Source organism: Schistocerca piceifrons, chromosome 4, assembly GCF_021461385.2.
Source record: "Schistocerca piceifrons isolate TAMUIC-IGC-003096 chromosome 4, iqSchPice1.1, whole genome shotgun sequence".
Lineage (NCBI taxonomy): Eukaryota > Metazoa > Arthropoda > Insecta > Orthoptera > Acrididae > Schistocerca > Schistocerca piceifrons.
This window is the reverse complement of record NC_060141.1, coordinates 748,035,041-748,053,282: the sequence shown is the minus strand read 5'-3', so window position 1 is coordinate 748,053,282 and position 18,242 is coordinate 748,035,041. Positions and strand designations below refer to the sequence as shown.

Below are 18,242 nucleotides of genomic sequence, written 5' to 3'. Positions count from 1 at the left end.
TCTATTAGGGGTGTATTCAGACTCTTCCTGATCTGAAGGATAGCTAACGACGACATATCTCTGTGATTACAACGGATGTGCTACAAGCAACTGTCGACCATGCCGTGTTACGGATGCAGCGCGTTGCTGAGTTTGTAAACCATACTGAACACAGGTAACCTATGACCATATCCTAATAAACAAGCCAGAGCTATCATTATTCATGTGTGTGATCATTCTTCCCCTTTTCATGCACCCACGCCACATTCTGTTTGCGTAGAGCGCGATATTTTCATCTGGTGGTGTAAAGTGGAACTGTTCTTTTTTTTTTCAGCATACTCCGTCAGTGCACCTATTAATGGACATACCTCCAACATTTCAGCGACCTATGATGTATACAGCCTTCACTGCAGCAAAAACTCTCAATTTAATTGCAACCACCCGATAACTCAAATTCATACTGACCTGCAAAAACCATACAAGTTACAGTGCGTGCACATTGGGCGAAATTTTCGATATTCTCTCACTCTCCCCGAGTGAACTATTACTCCTAGAGGAAAAGAAATGAACGAGACCTTCGGTGTAGGACATTTAATGGAGTTTAATTTTATGGATGCGTTTTTGCTCGAGGCCGCGGTTTTCGAGTTATTCAAGACGAAAGGAAAGAGCGACCTTCAGACCTTAACTTTTAATTTTGTGCTGCTAGAATCCATAAAATTGTAATATAAAATTTACACAAACGTCAACCGTAAATTTTACAATTGCACAACTAAGCTGGTGGCGTAATAGCCCTGTCAATGCAGACGAAAAAGAGTCGACTCTGGGAAGCAACTCGTGTAGTTGCAAATTTTTATACACTGGTAATGAGAGAGCGTCATGAACAACATACTAACAATACTAACCGGCCGGAGGTGAGTGTGGAGTTAGGGCTGCGCTTGGAAGTCATTTTCTCACGTTTTTCTTGAATATCTCGAACACCACGATCTCTAGCGAAAACGTATCCCAGTACAGTATTAATCTTCATTTAATGTCCTACAAAAATGGTCCTAGTCTTTTTTTCTCTAGAACTAATAGTTTGCGCGAAGAGAGTGAGAGAATATTGAAAATCTCACGAGAAACGCATGCGCTGTAGCTTATATGGTTTTTCTAGGCCAGTTTAAGGTTGTTTTCCAACGTGATAATCCGCAAGAGTCTCGACTTCCTCTATACTACTGCAGTACGTTGTAAAGAGGTATATTTTACACACTACATACAGGGTGGACCAGAACTCCACCGACAAAGTTTCAGAGGTGGTAGTATGGAGAAAACAAGAGAAGAACGTCTAGTAAACACGGTCTCTAAAATGCTTTCTTTTTTTGATCTGTACAACCTCCTTCCAAAATACGGAAAGCATAAGGCTTTCAGGATAAGTGATGTGTTTGACAATATCGATGATAAACAATTGCTCATATCTCTTTATAGACATTGGTTACTCACTATCAAAGCTGTGGGTCTATATTCCGACATAATTGTCGTAAAAGAGTGTGACTATAATATAAGTGAAATGTTTGACACTACAGTGGTGAAGCCATAGCGACTGTACATGAAATTTTTCTTTAAGAAAGGGATTACATTACCGGTTTCAACGAACTACGTCGTCATTTTCAAATGTAAAACATCGGTTGGAGAATATATTATGGGAATTGTGACCATACATGTGACAACAATTACGAAAAATAATGAGACCAGGCAACCGAGGCAATGGTGGCTGGTAGTGCCACCTTTGCCTCGGTTGCCTGGTCTCATGTCACATGTATGGTCACAATTCCCATACTATATTCTCCAATCAATGTTTTGCATTTGAAAATGACGTAATTCGTTGAAATCGGTAATATAATCCCTTTTTTAAGAAAAATTTTATGTATTGTGACTATGGCTTCATTATTTTAGTGTCAAACATTTAAAGCTGTGGGTAGCTATGAGTGACTCAGAAATGAGTGCATTATGTAGCCACAAAATTGTCTACTGATGTTCCCAATAATATAAAATGTCTGATGTTGTAAAGCAAAATTTTAAATCCTTAGTGAAAACATGTCTTCAGGACAACACGCTCCACTCCATTAATTAAACCGATGTCAAAAGTACTACAGTAGAAAAATATATTAATTTGCTTAAGAAGCCTACATTTAACTTGTAACATGGGTAGTTAATTTAAGTTACTGTGCGGTTTAGTGCACTGTGGATGGCCAGCGTACATCAGAACACCACAAACTGTTCAGAAATACGAAGTTTTCCACTGTCTCGTTCTCCATCACTTTGACAGAAATTGTGTAAATGGTCTATTGAATATGTAGCTACCTTCTCACTGTGTGCTTAAGTAACGTAGGAGAGAGCGGCTGGTTACGACGAAACGATCATAAATCGCGGAAGTTGCCGTCCTGCCCATTCGTTGAAGTCTCCCGGCAGCAGGATGCTGCCCTACCGTGTGGAACCACTGACTCAGTATCCGCGAAGTTCCGGAGAAGGTCCGGCTCCCGGACGAGAGTGGTGCACATCGCGCTGCGCAGTGTGGGAAAGGGGGGGGGGCAGGGGGGGGGGGGGGGCAGTTCGGTGTAAGTGAAAGTGGTGCGCGGCACGGTGACCGCCTCCGCCGCCGTCGCTGCCGTCTCAGGCACTCGCAACAGCTCGCCCGTGCGAGATGGTCACCCCTAAACCCAGCAGGTGGGCAGCCCGCCCGCAACAGCTGCTGCTGCCATCGCTCGCCGTCCTCACCGCCACCGCCTCCGTGCTAACTGCTGCCGCTGGTGCAGGTATGTGCGATACGTATGCCAGCTTGCAACCTGCGACATAGGGTGCTCTGGAACAAAATTCTTGAATGTTTGGAGTTCTGCAACTTTTAGATATTTATTGAAAGACATCATCACCTCCTGCACTTTTGTACTACGAATTTTCGTATCCTATCGTATCAACGTAGGCATGGTTGTAGTTGGCCTCACACGGTTGTTTGCTTTCTAGATTGTACACAGTTGCTATGTTGTAGAAACTGATGTACACGCAGTTGTTTGTTTGTCTGTATCAAATGCCACTGACGATGAGTCACAAACCCGAATACTGGTTTGGCTAATAAATATTTCAAGTGCAGCTCCTGGTGTGTAGAAGATGTCCTTCAATTACTCTGGAGTGTTGCCGATTCTTTATTCAAACAGTCGGGACGAGTTTTAATATTTGTGGACATCTAACCCTGTGGCAGTTGTAGACAAATTAATGAGCATCGTGTATCTCATAGAAAAGGCGTCAGAATACATCTCCTGCTGACGGATGTGTTTATTCCAGATACATGAGTTAATAACTCAAGCACAGTACGGATCAGCAATATTAAAAAGAAACAAACGAGAGATATGGATTATTATGTACATGAAATAAATATGTCAGACACCAGATAAATGAGATTTAGCAACTTCCAAACAATAGTATCACGAACAGTCATAAGGGAAGCATAATCAGCCGCGTGGTCAGATTACGAAACTGAACACCCTGAAATCCGAAGTAACAGAGATTCTTTAAAGGTAATCATGGTCCCCATTGGTTGTAAAAATATTTATTCATAAAATAAAATGTTATGAGTACATACTTTTACTTTCTGTGGTGACAATGATGTCCTCTGAAACTGCTTACGTGATAGTGAACCAGATGTTAATATACAGGGTGGTCGGACATTCCCGTTACAAACTTCTAGAACTTGTAGGAACACATGTCCGGAAACGTACCATTTTCGTGCTACAGCCGTTTGAAAATATGTTAGGTAGGTTTGCAACAGGATAGTCATAGTGATGGGTGCTTACGTCAGATCGGCTGATGTCATTTGACTTCCTATCCTACCTCACTGACCTGGTTGAGCCTCATTCACGCGTCTGTCAGTGTTGGAGCAACATGGTTGAGCAAAAGTTTGCATAAAACACCGACATGATCTTCCTGAATGGCGAAGCTCCAGCAATGGAAGAGCTGCTCGTCGCCTTTATCAAGATAGTTCTCCACAACTTCAGACTACATCGCGTACCCTCTTCGTGACAATCACCCAGCGGTTTCGAGACAGGGTATCTTCACCAGCAGCAGGCGTGACTGTGGCGCTCCTGGGAGGCCCCACACGCTCGAACTGGAAGAGACGTTAGTGCATCACGTTGATGAGAACCCGTCAGTAAGTACACGAGCAGTCTCATTGTCTATTAATGAGTGGAACTGTAAAACAAGTGATTTACTGGATCACGCCCAGTCAATTACCTGTAAAAATGATCGCATAAGCAACACGTTTTCAAATGGTTGTACCGCGGAAATAGTAAGTTTCTGAACATGGGTTCCTATTCAAAATGTTATGTACTCACTCCCCATTACAAGTCCTAGAAGTTTGTAACGGGAATTTCCGACCACCGGGTAGCTTCAACTGGGGATCCTAGGCTCCAGTGAGAGATGAAGCTTGGCATGACCTAGTGGAGGGAGAAGGTGTGGGGGACGTTTAGCTAAGACTTGTCCGGCTCCTTTTTGACGGCGCCTCATTACGCGGTGCGGTCGGCGCTAATCGGTATCGAGTTACAAGTCGCTTCTTCCAAACACCGTACTCCAGGGAGCTGGACCATTGATGTCCGGACTGAAAAAGAAATGTAGCGTTCGCGACGCGGAAGAAGCACAGTGTTTCGTCGGCAACTCTCTCAGGGAATTTCGTAAGACGTTCTCACCGAGCGAGGTGGCGCAGTGGATAGCACGCTGGACTCTCATACGGCAGGACGACGGTTCAAACCCGGGTCTGCTCATCCTGATTTAGATTTTTCGTGATTGCCCTAAATCTCTCCAGGCAAATGCCGGGATGGATCCTATGAAAGGGCTCTGCCGATTTCCTTTCCCAACCTTGACACAAATCGAGCTTATCCTCTGTCTCTAATGACCTCGATATCGACGGGACGTTAAACGCAGTCTCCCTTCCTTCAAGAAGTGCTCCTCGGTTAAATCAGTTGACCGATGCGAACAGCATGACTTCTTCTTCACCTGGCCTACCCTGGATCGTCCTAGGTACCAAAACGGCTGCCATTAATGTGACAGTCCGTGAAAACTGGAAAGAAGGCTGTCTTGAATGAAATGTTCGTTGTAACTTTGAATTAATGGTGATTGCTGTCTGTGATTATTACGTCTACACGCTCGTCGTCAAATATTACATCCAGCCTTGTCAAATACGGTTGTCTAGGTATCCTTCGTACTTGGTTTGCTAGGCAGTTAAAATCAAACAAATCGTATTAATCAGTTTTATTACAAAAAGTAAATGACAATACTTAACTTTGACAATTACACAGATGTGTTGCAAGCAGACGGCGACATTCAAAATAAGTAATCGTCTTCAGTATAAACAATCACAAGTCTGTGCTACATAGACAGTACAAGCGAAGCAACGAGGTTGCCGCTACTATCCAAGTCGCTAGTCTTGAAGCTACTACTGAACTGGGGCGTCCCCAGTCTGTAGCGGCGCTTATGTCCAACGTGCGTTTGCCTGACGTCTTCTCACAGCCCTCTCTTCTCTACTGTTTCCGACTGGTGGACCGGCGCTAGACTTTACGCCGTAACACTGATAATGTTACTAACCCTCCTTGCTCTGGCAGCGTATACAGGGTGGTCCACTTATAGTGACCGGGCCAAATATCTCACGAAATAAGCATCAAACGAAAAAACTACAAAGAACGAAACTCGTCTAGCTTGAAGGGGGAAACCAGATGGCGCCATGTTTTGCCTGCTAGATGGCCTGCCATAGGTCAAACAGATACCAACTGCGTTTTTTAAAATAGGAACCCTCATTTTTATTACATATTTCTGTAGTAGCTAAAGAAATATGAATGTTTTAGTTGGACCAGTTTTTTCGCCTTGTGACAAATGGCGCTGTAATAGTGACAAACGTATAAGTACGTGATATCACGTAACATTCTGCCAGTGCGGACGGTATTTGCTTCGTGATACATTACCCGTGTTAAAACCGACTGTTTATCAATTGCGGAAAAGGTCGATATCGTGTTGATGTACGGCTATTGTGATCAAAATGCCCAACGGGCGTCTGCTATGTATGCTGCTCGGTATCAAATGGTTCAAATGGCTCTGAGCACTTTGGGACTTAACAGCTATGGCCATCAGTCCCCTAGGACTTAGAACTACTTAAACCTAACTAACCTAAGGTCGTCACACAACACCCAGTCATCACGAGGTGCTCGGTATCCTGGACGATATCATCCAAGTGTCCGGACCGTTCGCCGGATAGTTACGTTATTTAAGGAAACAGGAAGTGTTCAGCCAGATGTGAAACGTCAACCACGACCTCATACAAATGATGATGCCCAAGTAGGTGTTTTAGCTGCTGTCGCGGCTAATCCGCACATCAGTAGCAGTCAAATTGGGAGAGAATCGGGAATCTCAAAAACGTCGGTGTTGAGAATGCTACATCAACATGACTGCACCCGTACCATATTTCTATGCACGAGGAATTGCATGGCGACAACGTTGAACTCGTGTACAGTTTTGCCACTGGGCACAAGAGAAATTACTGGACGATGACAGATTTTTTTCACGCGTTCTATTTAGCGACGAAGCGTCATTCACCAACAGCGGTAACGTAAACCGGCATAATATGCACTATTGGGCAACGGAAAATCCACGATGGCTGCGACAAGTGGAACATCAGCGACCTTGGCGGGTTAATCAATGGTGCGGCATTATGGGAGGGGCCGGCCGCGGTGGTCTTGCGGTTCTAGGCGCCGCAGTCCGGAACCGCGGGACTGCTACGGTCGCAGGTTCGAATCCTGCCTCGGGCATGGATGTGTGTGATGTCCTTAGGTTAGTTAGGTTTAAGTAGTTCTAAGTTCTAGGGGACTGATGACCTAAGATGTTAAGTCCCATAGTGCTCAGAGCCATTTGAACCATTATGGGAGGAAGGATAATTGGCCCCCATTTTATCGATGGCAACCTAAATGGTGCAATGCATGCTGATTTCCTACGTAATGTTCTACCTATGTTACTGCAACATATTTCACAGCATGACACAATGGCGATGTATTTCCAACATGATGGATGTCCGGCACATAGCTCGCGTGCGGTTGAAGCGGTATTGAATAGTGTATTTCATGACAGGTGGATTGGTCGTCGAAGCACCATACCATGGCCCGCACGTTCACCGGATCTGACGTCCCCGGATTTCTTTCTGTGCGAAAAGTTGAAGAATATTTACTGATGTGTTGGTAAATGTGCCAAGACCTTGTAGATATAGGAGGCCGAAATCTAACGCAGACGGGCGTGAATTCTGGAACAGGATAAGTAGTGAATTCTAATAAGAAAAGTATGCAGCTCCTCGAATACTTATCTTTTATTCTTTGATGTGAATACAGCATTCTTGATGAGACATTTCATATGATAACTATCAAACTATGTAAGGCTAATGGCGCCTTGCTAGGTCGTAGCCATGGATTTAGCTGAAGGCTATTCTAACAGTCTCTCGGCAAATGAGAGAAAGAATGTAGTCGCTAGCAAAGTCGTCGTACAACTGGGCAAGTGCTATTCCGTATCTCGAGACCTGCCTTGTGGTGGCGCTCGGTCTGCGATCACACAGTGGCGACACGCGGGTCCGACATGTACTAAATGGACCGCGGCCGATTTAAGCTACTACCTAGCAAGTGTGGTGTCTGGCGGTGACACCACATTTACTATCGTGATCCACCGACATCGCCTGACAACATGCGTCAGCCCATTGTCAATGCATGTGTGAACATTACGGAAGGCGAACTACTCGCTGTTGAGAGGAATGTCGTTACCCGTATTGCCAAATGCATTGAGGTTGACGGACATCATTCTGAGTATTTATTGCATTAATGTAGTATTTACAGGTAATCACGCTGTAACAGCATGCGTTCTCAGAAATGATAAGTTAACAGAGGTACATGTATCACATTGGAACAACCGAAATAAAATGTTCAAACGTACCTAGGTTCTGTACTTTAATTTAAAAAAAACCTACCTGTTACCAACTTTTCGTCTAAAATTGTGAGCCATATGTTTGTGACTATTACAGCGCCATCTATCATAAAGCGAAAAAAAGTGGTCCAACTAAAACATTCATATTTCGTTAGCTACTACACGAACATGTAATAAAAAATTGGGGTTCCTATTTGGAAAATCGTAGTTGATATCAATTTGACCTATGGCAGAGCCATCTAGCGGGCCAACCACAGTGCCATCTGGTTTTCCCCTTCAAGCTAGACGAGTTTCGTTCTTTGTAGTTTTTTCGTTTGACGCTTATTTCGTGAGATGTTTGGCCCGGTCACGATCAATGGACCACCCTGTATAAATCAGAGATAACAATTAAACGCAATTACTTGATAAAAATTCTAACTACTACGAAATTTCTCATTGTATCAGTACATTAGAATTTTATGTCGCAAGTTGACTGGTACATCCCAGTCTCTGGCCTGAGCATAAGTCGTGATATGATAATACCGTGCTAAGCGACGCAATCATTAAGCCACTGGCCTAGTTTGAGGGGGATATGTTTCCACACCTCCTGACCCAAGAGTTCCGTGATTTTTCCAGCTTATCCTTGGTGGTGCCTTCGAAAGGCGGTAATCAATCTACCTTTCATATAATTTTTATGTAATTTCGTGGTTTTATCAGGTCGGCAGAGCGTCTTTCCTCTGCCTGCGTTCTCTCACATTTTTACGTGCCAGATAGGAAGACGACGCTGGGAACCGAAATTGAGTGCGTTTTATTCTCTTTTTTTACGCCGTTTGATATTCAGCACACCATGTACCTGTAACCACCTGTCTTACGCATGCGCGATTGCTAGACTGAATGAATGTGGGTGTGACTACAAAGACGTGCAGCAGAAGCTTGGGGAAGCTGTTTGGGTGTAGCCTCGGAAGCCGGTCAGTCGCTGCCCTCGCCCGCCCAAGCGAAAGGCACAAACCACGCCGTGGCCTGCTCAGCGAGCATGGGCGGCAAATCAGAGCCGGCGGACGAAGCGCTTGGCTGTGGTTGCGGTTCGGACAGCCGGCGCTTCAACGCGTTGGCGGTTGGTTGCGCTTCGGACACCACTCCTATCCTTCGTTCATCGTAAGAATAAACCTGATGCAAGCAAACACAAACGCTATGATTGGCGAGGAGCCGTAAAATGTGTACACTAGTGTCAGTCCTGGATCTACCGGAGCAAAAAATTGACAGTGGCGACGCCCCTCTCGAAGGTTTGAGTTAGGACGTCAAAAATTTTAAACATGTAGATTTTTCAAAAAATTAACTTCTCATAGATTAACTTCTCATGGTTGAGATTCACAGTCATATAATATTTATTAAAAAATATCATAGTCGCCGTTGACTGTATGAAATATTTATTGGTTCAAATGGCTCTGAGCACTATGGAACTTAACTTCTGAGGTCATCAGTCCCCTTGAACTTAGAACTACTTAAACCTAACTAACCTAAGGACATCACACACATCCATGCCCGAGGCAGGATTTGAACATGCGACCTGAGCGGTCGCGCGGTTCCAGACTGTAGCGCCTAGAACCGCTCGGCCACCCCGGCCGACAAATATTTATTATTATTTATTTATTTCTGTAGGTGGCAGGGGTAAAATACAGGGAGCGAAAGGCTATTTACAATTTGTACCGAAAGCAGATGGCAGTTATAAGAGTCGAGGGACATGAAAGGGAAGCAGTGGTTGGGAAGGGTGTGAGACAGGGTTGTAGCCTATCCCCGATGTTATTCAATCTGTATATTGAGCTAGCAGTAAAGGAAACAAAAGAAAAATTCGGAGTAGGTATTAAAATCCATGGAGAAGAAATAAAAACTTTGAGGTTCCCCGATGACATTGTAATTCTGTCAGAGACAGCAAAGGACTTGGAAGAGCAGTTGAACGGAATGGACAGTGTCTTGAATGGAAGATATAAGATGAACATCAACAAAAGCAAAACGAAGATAATGGAATGTAGACGAGTTAACTCTGGTGACGCTGAGGGAATTAGATTAGAAAATGAGACACTTAAAGTAGTAAAGGAGGTTTGCTATTTGGGGGGCAAAATAACTGATGATGGTCGAAGTAGAGAGGATATAAAATGTAGATTGGCAATGGCAAGGAAAGCGTTTCTGAAGAAGAGAAACTTGTTAACATCAAGTATAGATTTAAGTGTCAGGAAGTCGTTTCTGAAAGTATTTGTATGGAGTGTAGCCATGTATGGAAGTGAAACATTGACGATAAATAGTTTGGACTAGAAAAGAATAGCAGCATCCGAAATGTGGTGCTACAGAAGAATGCTCAAGATTAGATGGGTAGATCACATAACTAATGAGAAGGTGTTGAACAGAATTGGGGAGAAGAGGAGTTTGTGGCACAACTTGACTAGAAGAAGGAATCGGTTGGCAGGACATGTTCTGAGGCATCAAGGGATCAGCAGTTTAGTATTGGAGGGCAGCGTGGAGGGTAAAAATCGTAGTGGGAGACCAAGAGATCAATACACTAAGTAGTAGGTACTGGGAGATGAAGAAGTTTGCACAGGATAGACTAGCATGGAGAGGTTCATCAAACCAGTCTCAGGACTGAAAACCACAGCAACAACAACAACAATAAATATTTCATACAGTCAACGGCGACTATGATGTTTTTCAAAAAATATTCATTTGTAGCGCACATCTTTCTGAAGAGTCTCAAAGATAAAACATATATGATCGATGAAATGTGAGACATGTTATTTGGTTTTAAGTGTGCCATAGGGCTGTACCGCACCTCTTCACACAGCATTCTTCTACTGCACGTCACTGTGTTTCGTTCTGTGGAATTCAGACGTGTATGTTTTGTGATGGAAGCCACCAGATCTATATTCAGGACAGTGGAAATTCAAATGTCCTGTGGTGCTTCTGCTGCTCCTAGTCGGCCAGTTTGACATCCTACCCCTCTTAAAAAAACTAATACTGGATGGGATTATTTGCGGCCTGAAGAATAAAAATTTTCAGAAAATTTCCATTCCTTATAGCGTATTAGCTAACAACTTTCTCTTTTGTGTGACATAAAATTAAATATAGGAAACATAAAACCAGAAAAGGCAAGACGCATTCAAGACAGTACAATTTCTTCAGTCCTTAGGTACGAGCATATTTTTCTCTCTAATCTTTAGACGCGAACGTTTTTGGTTAGACTTTACCGGCGGTGCGGTTACTTCCGTCCCTTTTAGGACGAACCTGCACCTACCTGTAAACATTGTCTCAGCAGATCATCAGTAGGAAAGCCGAGTGAAACCTACTGTACTTCGACGTGAACCAGGCTGCAATTTAAGTCACTAATCTACGTTTCGGGAGAAAGGTTGGAAATTTTGTCCTCAATTAACATATTCTGAAACTTAGGTGAACAAGTATCACTGCCAAGCTCGTGCTAGTCTTAACACAGTCGCTCACAATCCCTTTCACTCACGTTAGCAAGTTTATGATGCTGCATTTCCCGGAAACGTAATAGCTACAAAAATACGGATTGTTTTTGACTGAGAATGCTGCCGGCCGCTGTGGCCGTGCGGTTCTGGCGCTGCAGTCCGGAACCGCGAGGCTGCTACGGTCGCAGGTTCGAATCCTGCCTCGGGCTTGGGTGTGTGTGATGTCCTTAGGTTAGTTAGGTTTAAGTAGTTCTAAGGGGGACTTATGACCTAAGATGTTGAGTCCCATAGTGCTCAGAGCCATTTGAACCATTTTGAACTGAGAATGCTCGCCAAATATTAAGTCTGTCGGTACCTAATGCAGTCACAGTTTTTAGCCAACGACCAGCTCAATACGCCACGCGGAATTTATGTCTTTTCTCGTCACAAAATTCACTTAAAAATTCCGAAATTTCTACACGCCCATCGGAATAATTATGCCGTCACTTTACCACACTTTTGATGTATGAAACACTGCTAGATCTGGCAACTTATCGTTTCCATCGGAACTACTATTACACACGTGCGAACTGTTTCATGGCTAGGTTCCCACTCTTCTCTAGAATACTCTAAGTCTTCTCTACCAGCAGAGAAAGGCGCGTGAAGAATATTGCTTTACCATTGGTCAGTTTACTCAACAGCCAATAGCAAAACAACATTCTCCCGCGTCAGTTCGCGCTTTTCATCAATAACCAACCAATCGCAAAATAGAAACTTAACGACAGCACTTTTTACCGACGTAATTATCTAATATGCTGAAGTTTTGCTTATGCAGAAAGTTATTTACTATTGTTATTTATACTTGAATGAACTTTCCCTTTACCATAAACTTACTTTACAAATCTATTCTACAAAAATCCCCTTTGTCCATATCCAGACTTCTTCGAAATGTTCCCACACTTAATCCTACTACATAACTCGTTAAACAATTGTCTTCATATTAACCTTAAAACCTTAAAACACACTCACGCATCATTCATACTGCTAAAAGACATTTATAACATTTTACATACACAAAAAGACATAATAACACTTTATGAAGATACTAGAACAGTTTATGAAAAACATTCTATTATTTTAGTGCACTCTAGTGGGCACAATCGAAACTAAAATCAGTCCCCTACCCAATACTGTCCAATATCGGCTGATACATAAACTACGTGCGCGTCCAGTCTCGCGTAACCATCTGTCGCTATCCAGCTCTTAGACACATCTCCCACTTAACTGCCTCCAAGGCAGGATCGTTATACGGCGCTACGCCTCAGTACGACTGTTATCAACGCAGTTTCTGTGTTGCAGATCGTCTTCTCTTTCACAGACCCCTTCCAACCAACTTTGTTTTGCTATTTGGTATTATCCCTAAACACCTAAACGATGGACGTCCTCATAATGCTCATCAGCAGTCTCCTAATAGGACATTGTAGGGTACATTTGCTGTCGTCATTACGTAGCATCTATCCAGGCTTAAAGAAAGCTGTCGTTAATACCACCGAATGAGACTTTTACGCAAGGCTTTTCTGCATTTCCTTAAGATCGCCCGACGGCGCCAGTTTTCTGCTGACGGCAGCACCGTTAGCGACCTGCTGATCAATTAATTTTGTTTCTGGAGAACATAAGCCGCGCAGTATATCGTACTGTACTCTACTAGCTGCGAGACCGTTCACATGTACGAGTGAGACTACTAAAGCTCCTTTCGTGGCAAATGTAACTGCTCTAAGGCCCCAAAAGTGGCAATTTGCTGAATCGCCGTACAAGACTTTTGTTTCATCAAACACAAATTTATTTTTATTTGCGACTATCTACATCTATATACATACTCGGCAAATCACATTTAAGTGTTTGGCAGAGGGTTGATTGAACCACCTCCACAATTCTCAGATATTCCTATCTGGTATAGCGCGCGGAAACTCGCTTCCGTTTTCCCTTGTCGTCGATGGGAGCTAATCTACCGTACACGATGGCTGCACCAACATTGCCCTTGGGCTCACCTTCCTCGTCACTTGCCTTTCGCAGCTTTCTCGTTTTGTTTTTCCGCAGCAGACGGAAGTACTGAGTTCCACTGTCGAGACATCCGACCGCGCACAACCATTGCGGGGCAGGCAAACTGGCCGCGTAACGTAGTGTGCCCAACGATCTCGGAGTAACCTGGGAAGAAAGTGAGCGCGCCTGGTTTGGTAAGAAACGTGATATGGCGCAAGAAGCCGAGAGGCAGTGCGATCGGTACTGCAGTCTGAGTCGTACTTCTAATAGCATGTTCCTAATTCCTAAAATAAATATGTCTGTACTTGATGTGAAAAAGGGGAAATTTTGTTGCGAATACGTCTCTAGTGAAGAAATCAATTCTGCTTGCTTTCGCTGTAGATGTCTATCTCTTTCACTTCGTGTCATCTTACAAGATATTTTTCTGTAACGACGCGTTGGAAATCGATGAAGTATTTATTCCGCAGCAATTTATCCCACCAATGTTCCATGGGTCATTTGTACTTTTAAGCGTAACGATACGGAACGAGTCATTGCATTTTCACATTACACATTTACACGCATATGTAGAGCTACATGCTGAGCGTTTGTAAGGTTTTCTTTTTTTTTAAAAAAAGTTACAGATGTGACATAGTAGTCCCTACCCACTATCTTTTCTAAATTATAAAAATGTAAGTTGTTCTACAGAACAGAACTTTTTCAGTTTGTTGAAAATAAACTTCGCTGTCTGTCGGACATTTTATATCACTGGATAGGTGACCAAAAATTTTAGTGGTAGCATTGTCCAACCCTTTTTGTGCTAAAGACAACCTCAATGTACAGCAATGAACGTCTTTTTTTCTTCTGGCACTATAATTATGAACATCACTGTTCGTTTTATTACTGCAGCGAATTATTTACAGCAGACTTCCGACGGCAATAAATATGATGTGAATAACCGTGATTTCAAACACAAACTATAGCTACACTTGCTCTGCGAATCACTGTAAAAAGTGTAGCGTGTTTACTTTTATTGCGACGGACAATATAAGCTCAGTGGAGATACGCCCTTAAAAGAGCAAACAGGTGTCTCATAGATGTTGCAGAAATGGTTTCAGTCAGTGACGTCACGCTCCACAAGTAAGTCGTGGTAGCAAAGCGTTGAGTGCGTCCCGGCTTCGACCATAGATACTAGTAGACTGTAGTGATGGGGAGCTCGTGAATGAGTCGTTCAAATGAACACTTCACTCCTGTGAAGTGTGAACTAACCATTCAATTTCAATGAACTGGTACTTCAAACTCTTCACAGATAACACACTCCACACTTTTTTCTAGTTCACTCACTCTCTTCCCCTCTCCCTCACCCACGTCACTCCTCCTCCCATCACTTTACTCCACCCTGTCCTGCCTGTCGACGAATCACGCGGTGTTCGTGGGGAACGATAGGTTAAGACGGGCGGTGGTGGTGAGGGGTGAGGAGAAGGCAGCGTCAGCTGCTACCTGCAGTGCTGACAACATTACCCGTGACTATTTGTGCAGTTAAACTTCGCGTCTACGGGTAGCCTACCGTTGGCAGCGCTTGAAGACAAATGAATATTAAAGATAGAAACGAAGTGGCTATCTGTGTGAGCACGCACAGCAAACATGAAAATAAAAGGTTTGTTAATAACACTGAAAGAGGGATTTTACCTGAAATCGTACCAGTGACTACGGGTGACAGTTTACGTTTTGAATCTAGTGGGTTATTATTGTCAACAAAAATAAAATCTACAGGAAAACTTCTGAATAATTATTTAACGTAGGTATATAGACTTTGTGACAGTGTTAAACATACTCATTCTATTTTGGATTAAATTTTAAAAGGAACATAAAATTGGACTGCATTTCGTTGGTAGCCCTATTTTTCAGTTCATGAATACAACAAATAATGTTTCATTTGGCAGATAAAGACTTTTTTGGGCGCTTCATGAGAAAATGTCGAGCAAGATTAAATGTAGTACCTTCTTTATATGTGACAGCCTTCTCTGTTTATCTTTCCTTTGTCCCCCTTTGTTTTTTCTTTATTGTCATCTTGAAACCTGTATACAGGCAGGCCTGCAGCAGCATACTACGCCGCTCTTTGGCCGCAAAGAAACACAAAAGATAGAAATGAAGACAATTAGAGAAAAAAGATGGTGGACATATAAACGGAGCCAAACACTTTTTAAAATACAAGGTGCCGTTCACGGGCGTAAAGTCCAAGATAAAGTTGTTCAGACACTTGGACACAGACGGAAACGCCCTTTGTCCACTTCGACCATGCTGTATTTAAGATAACTCAGACGCTGTAAGAGCGTAAAACGTTGCGTGCACGTTACTCCATAGTTCTGCCATCTGTTGGTAAAATTGTGAAGTATTACGAAGCTTTATTGTACGAGCGAGGCGAAGCGAGCGTAGCAGCGGCTGAGCGGCGAACTGGGCAACTTCGCTAGGCTTCCGTACTTCACGAATGAACTACTTCATTTGAACGCTTCACGGCAAAGAATGAAATGAATGAAGTAGTTCACGGGAGTGAACGAGTTCGACCCACCTCTAGTAGACTGGCCTTGCTGTGCAGAAGCTATAGGGCTAGTGTGGTTCCAACATAAACCACGTGACTATTGGCAAAACGTGGCGGGATTTCAAATCAGCGGTCTGCCATCCTATGTTTGTACCGTATTTTCCCCACATTTCTCAATTGACTGCCAAACGCTTCCAACAAAAATATTTTTTTTATTTACGAAAAATTATGCCAGAACTACATGTGACCTGGATTTGTTCACAGTACCATTTATAAAATCTAACAAATACATCGAACGCCACTCTGGTGGGCAGCGGGACGAAATTACTATAAAGTATCAATTAAAGCAAAATGTCGTTAAAATTCTTTTAAACAGTAAGAGTGGGCTCGTGTCAAAACTTTAAACATTGGATTCGCCGCGTTTTGAGCTCTAGCCACTTATAAAAGATAATGGGATATGGGAATTATTTCAACTATAGGTGCCAAAAAGTCGACTTTACGAGCAGGTCCATTTTAGAGTATCAATTTTAGGTGAACTTCAAAGGTTCAGTTCCCACTATTTTTACAAAAGTTTAAACTATCAGTTTAAAAGAAAATGATATTTTAGATGAAAGGTGAGACTTTGAAGATTCAGGAAATAATTTTGGAGCCTAGGTTAAAAAATGACAGATACTGTAAATATAAATTATAAATATACATTGTAAATAATAACTAACCTATCAAAACACTTCTCCGCGAAGTGATTCGAGCAAAGGCGCGTATGTGCAGATGGCTTAAAGTTTTTCCGTTTCAGGGCCTGTATCCAAAGCTGCCTCCGGTTTTCATCCTTAGGGAACCTATGAGTAGGAACGAGAAACAATTATACTTACTTCTGTAACCGAATTATCACAGATACTTTACAAAATGTAATATGAGTCAGACTTTACAGGCATCACTTTCAACACTTTAATTTACGTGATACTCTATTTCAAGTGTAAAAAACATATAAAAGTCACTTCAGCAGATTTCAATAATCGCATCTGCACTATCATAGAAACACTTACACGTGAAATGTAATGCCATTTCCCCCGAAAAATCGCTGAGTACAGTCATAAGCGCAACACGAAACAACCATGTTTTGCCAACATTCACGTGACCTCAGCCCAGAGATGTTGGAGCCACGAAAAAGACGTCAGGGCCAGTCTATTACATTTAAGGTCGAAGCGTCCCGGTCGCTCGTATGCAGTCAGCGCAGCACCGTGACCTGGAGGCGTGGCAAAATGGCGGAAGGAAGCTGTCGTGTTTCGATTTCCCCATAACCATCCCGCGAAGACTGTCCACTGTCTTTTCTCTGTAATCGAAACTTTTCCCTATAAGCAACTTTTCCTAATATGCACTGACGCAAAAAATTACGACAACACAAAATGATTAATGTAGAGCAATGACATTTCGGGAATACATTTGTATAGGTAATATACATAAATGATTAACATTCCAAGATCATAGGTTTGTGTAAACGCCAGAAATGCCATTGCAAATGTGAAATGCTGGTACTTCTAACCGGTGTGACCGCCAGAATGTTAAATACAAGCATGCAAACGTGCATGCATTATGTTGTACAGGTGCCGGATATCGGTTTGTAGGATGGAGTTCCATGCTTGTTGCGGGTGATCCGTCAATACACAGGGACGGTCTGTGCTGTCTGTGTATGACGCTGGAGTTGCAAGCCGATGATGTCCCACATGTATTCGATTGGAGACAGATGTGGTGGCCGGCCGGTGTGGCCGAGTGGTTCTAGGCGCTTCAATCCGGAACCGCGCGACCGCTAAGGTCGCAGGTTCGAATCCTGCCTCGGGCATGGACGTCTGTGCTGTCCTTAGGTCAGTTAGGTTTAAGTAGTTCTAAGTTCTAGGGGACTGATGACCTCAGATGTTAAGTCCCATAGTGCTCAGAGCCATTTGCACCATTTTGAACAGATATGGTGATCCTGCAGCCGAAGGCAACATGTCGACACTCTTTAAAGCATGCTGAGGAACAACAGCAGTATGTGAATGAGCGATGTCCTGTTGCAAAATACCCCGTGGAATGGTGTTGACGAATAGCAGCACAACAGATCAAATCACCAGATTGACGTACAAGTTCGTAGTCAGTGTGCGTGGTATTGCCACGAGAGTGCTCCAGCTGTCATACGAAATCGCACCCCAGACCATAACTCCAGGTGTAGGTCGAGTGTGTCTAGCACGCAGACAGGTTGGTTGCAAGTCCTCGAATGGCCTGCTCCTAGCCAATACACGCCCATCACTGGCACCGAGGCAGAACCAGCTTTCATGATAAAAAAC

The 18,242-nt window shown here is 43.2% G+C and overlaps 1 protein-coding gene across 1 annotated transcript in view; it reads left to right on the top strand.

Moving 5' to 3' along the window:
* The first annotated feature begins 2,656 nt into the window (after window positions 1-2,656).
* Window positions 2,657-18,242, top strand: part of LOC124796146 — a 117,804-nt gene continuing 102,218 nt past the window's right edge. Inside the window, exon 1 of the mRNA XM_047260238.1 lies at window positions 2,657-2,768. Coding sequence (XP_047116194.1) covers window positions 2,657-2,768 — 112 coding nt within the window. The remainder of the gene's footprint in view (window positions 2,769-18,242) is intronic.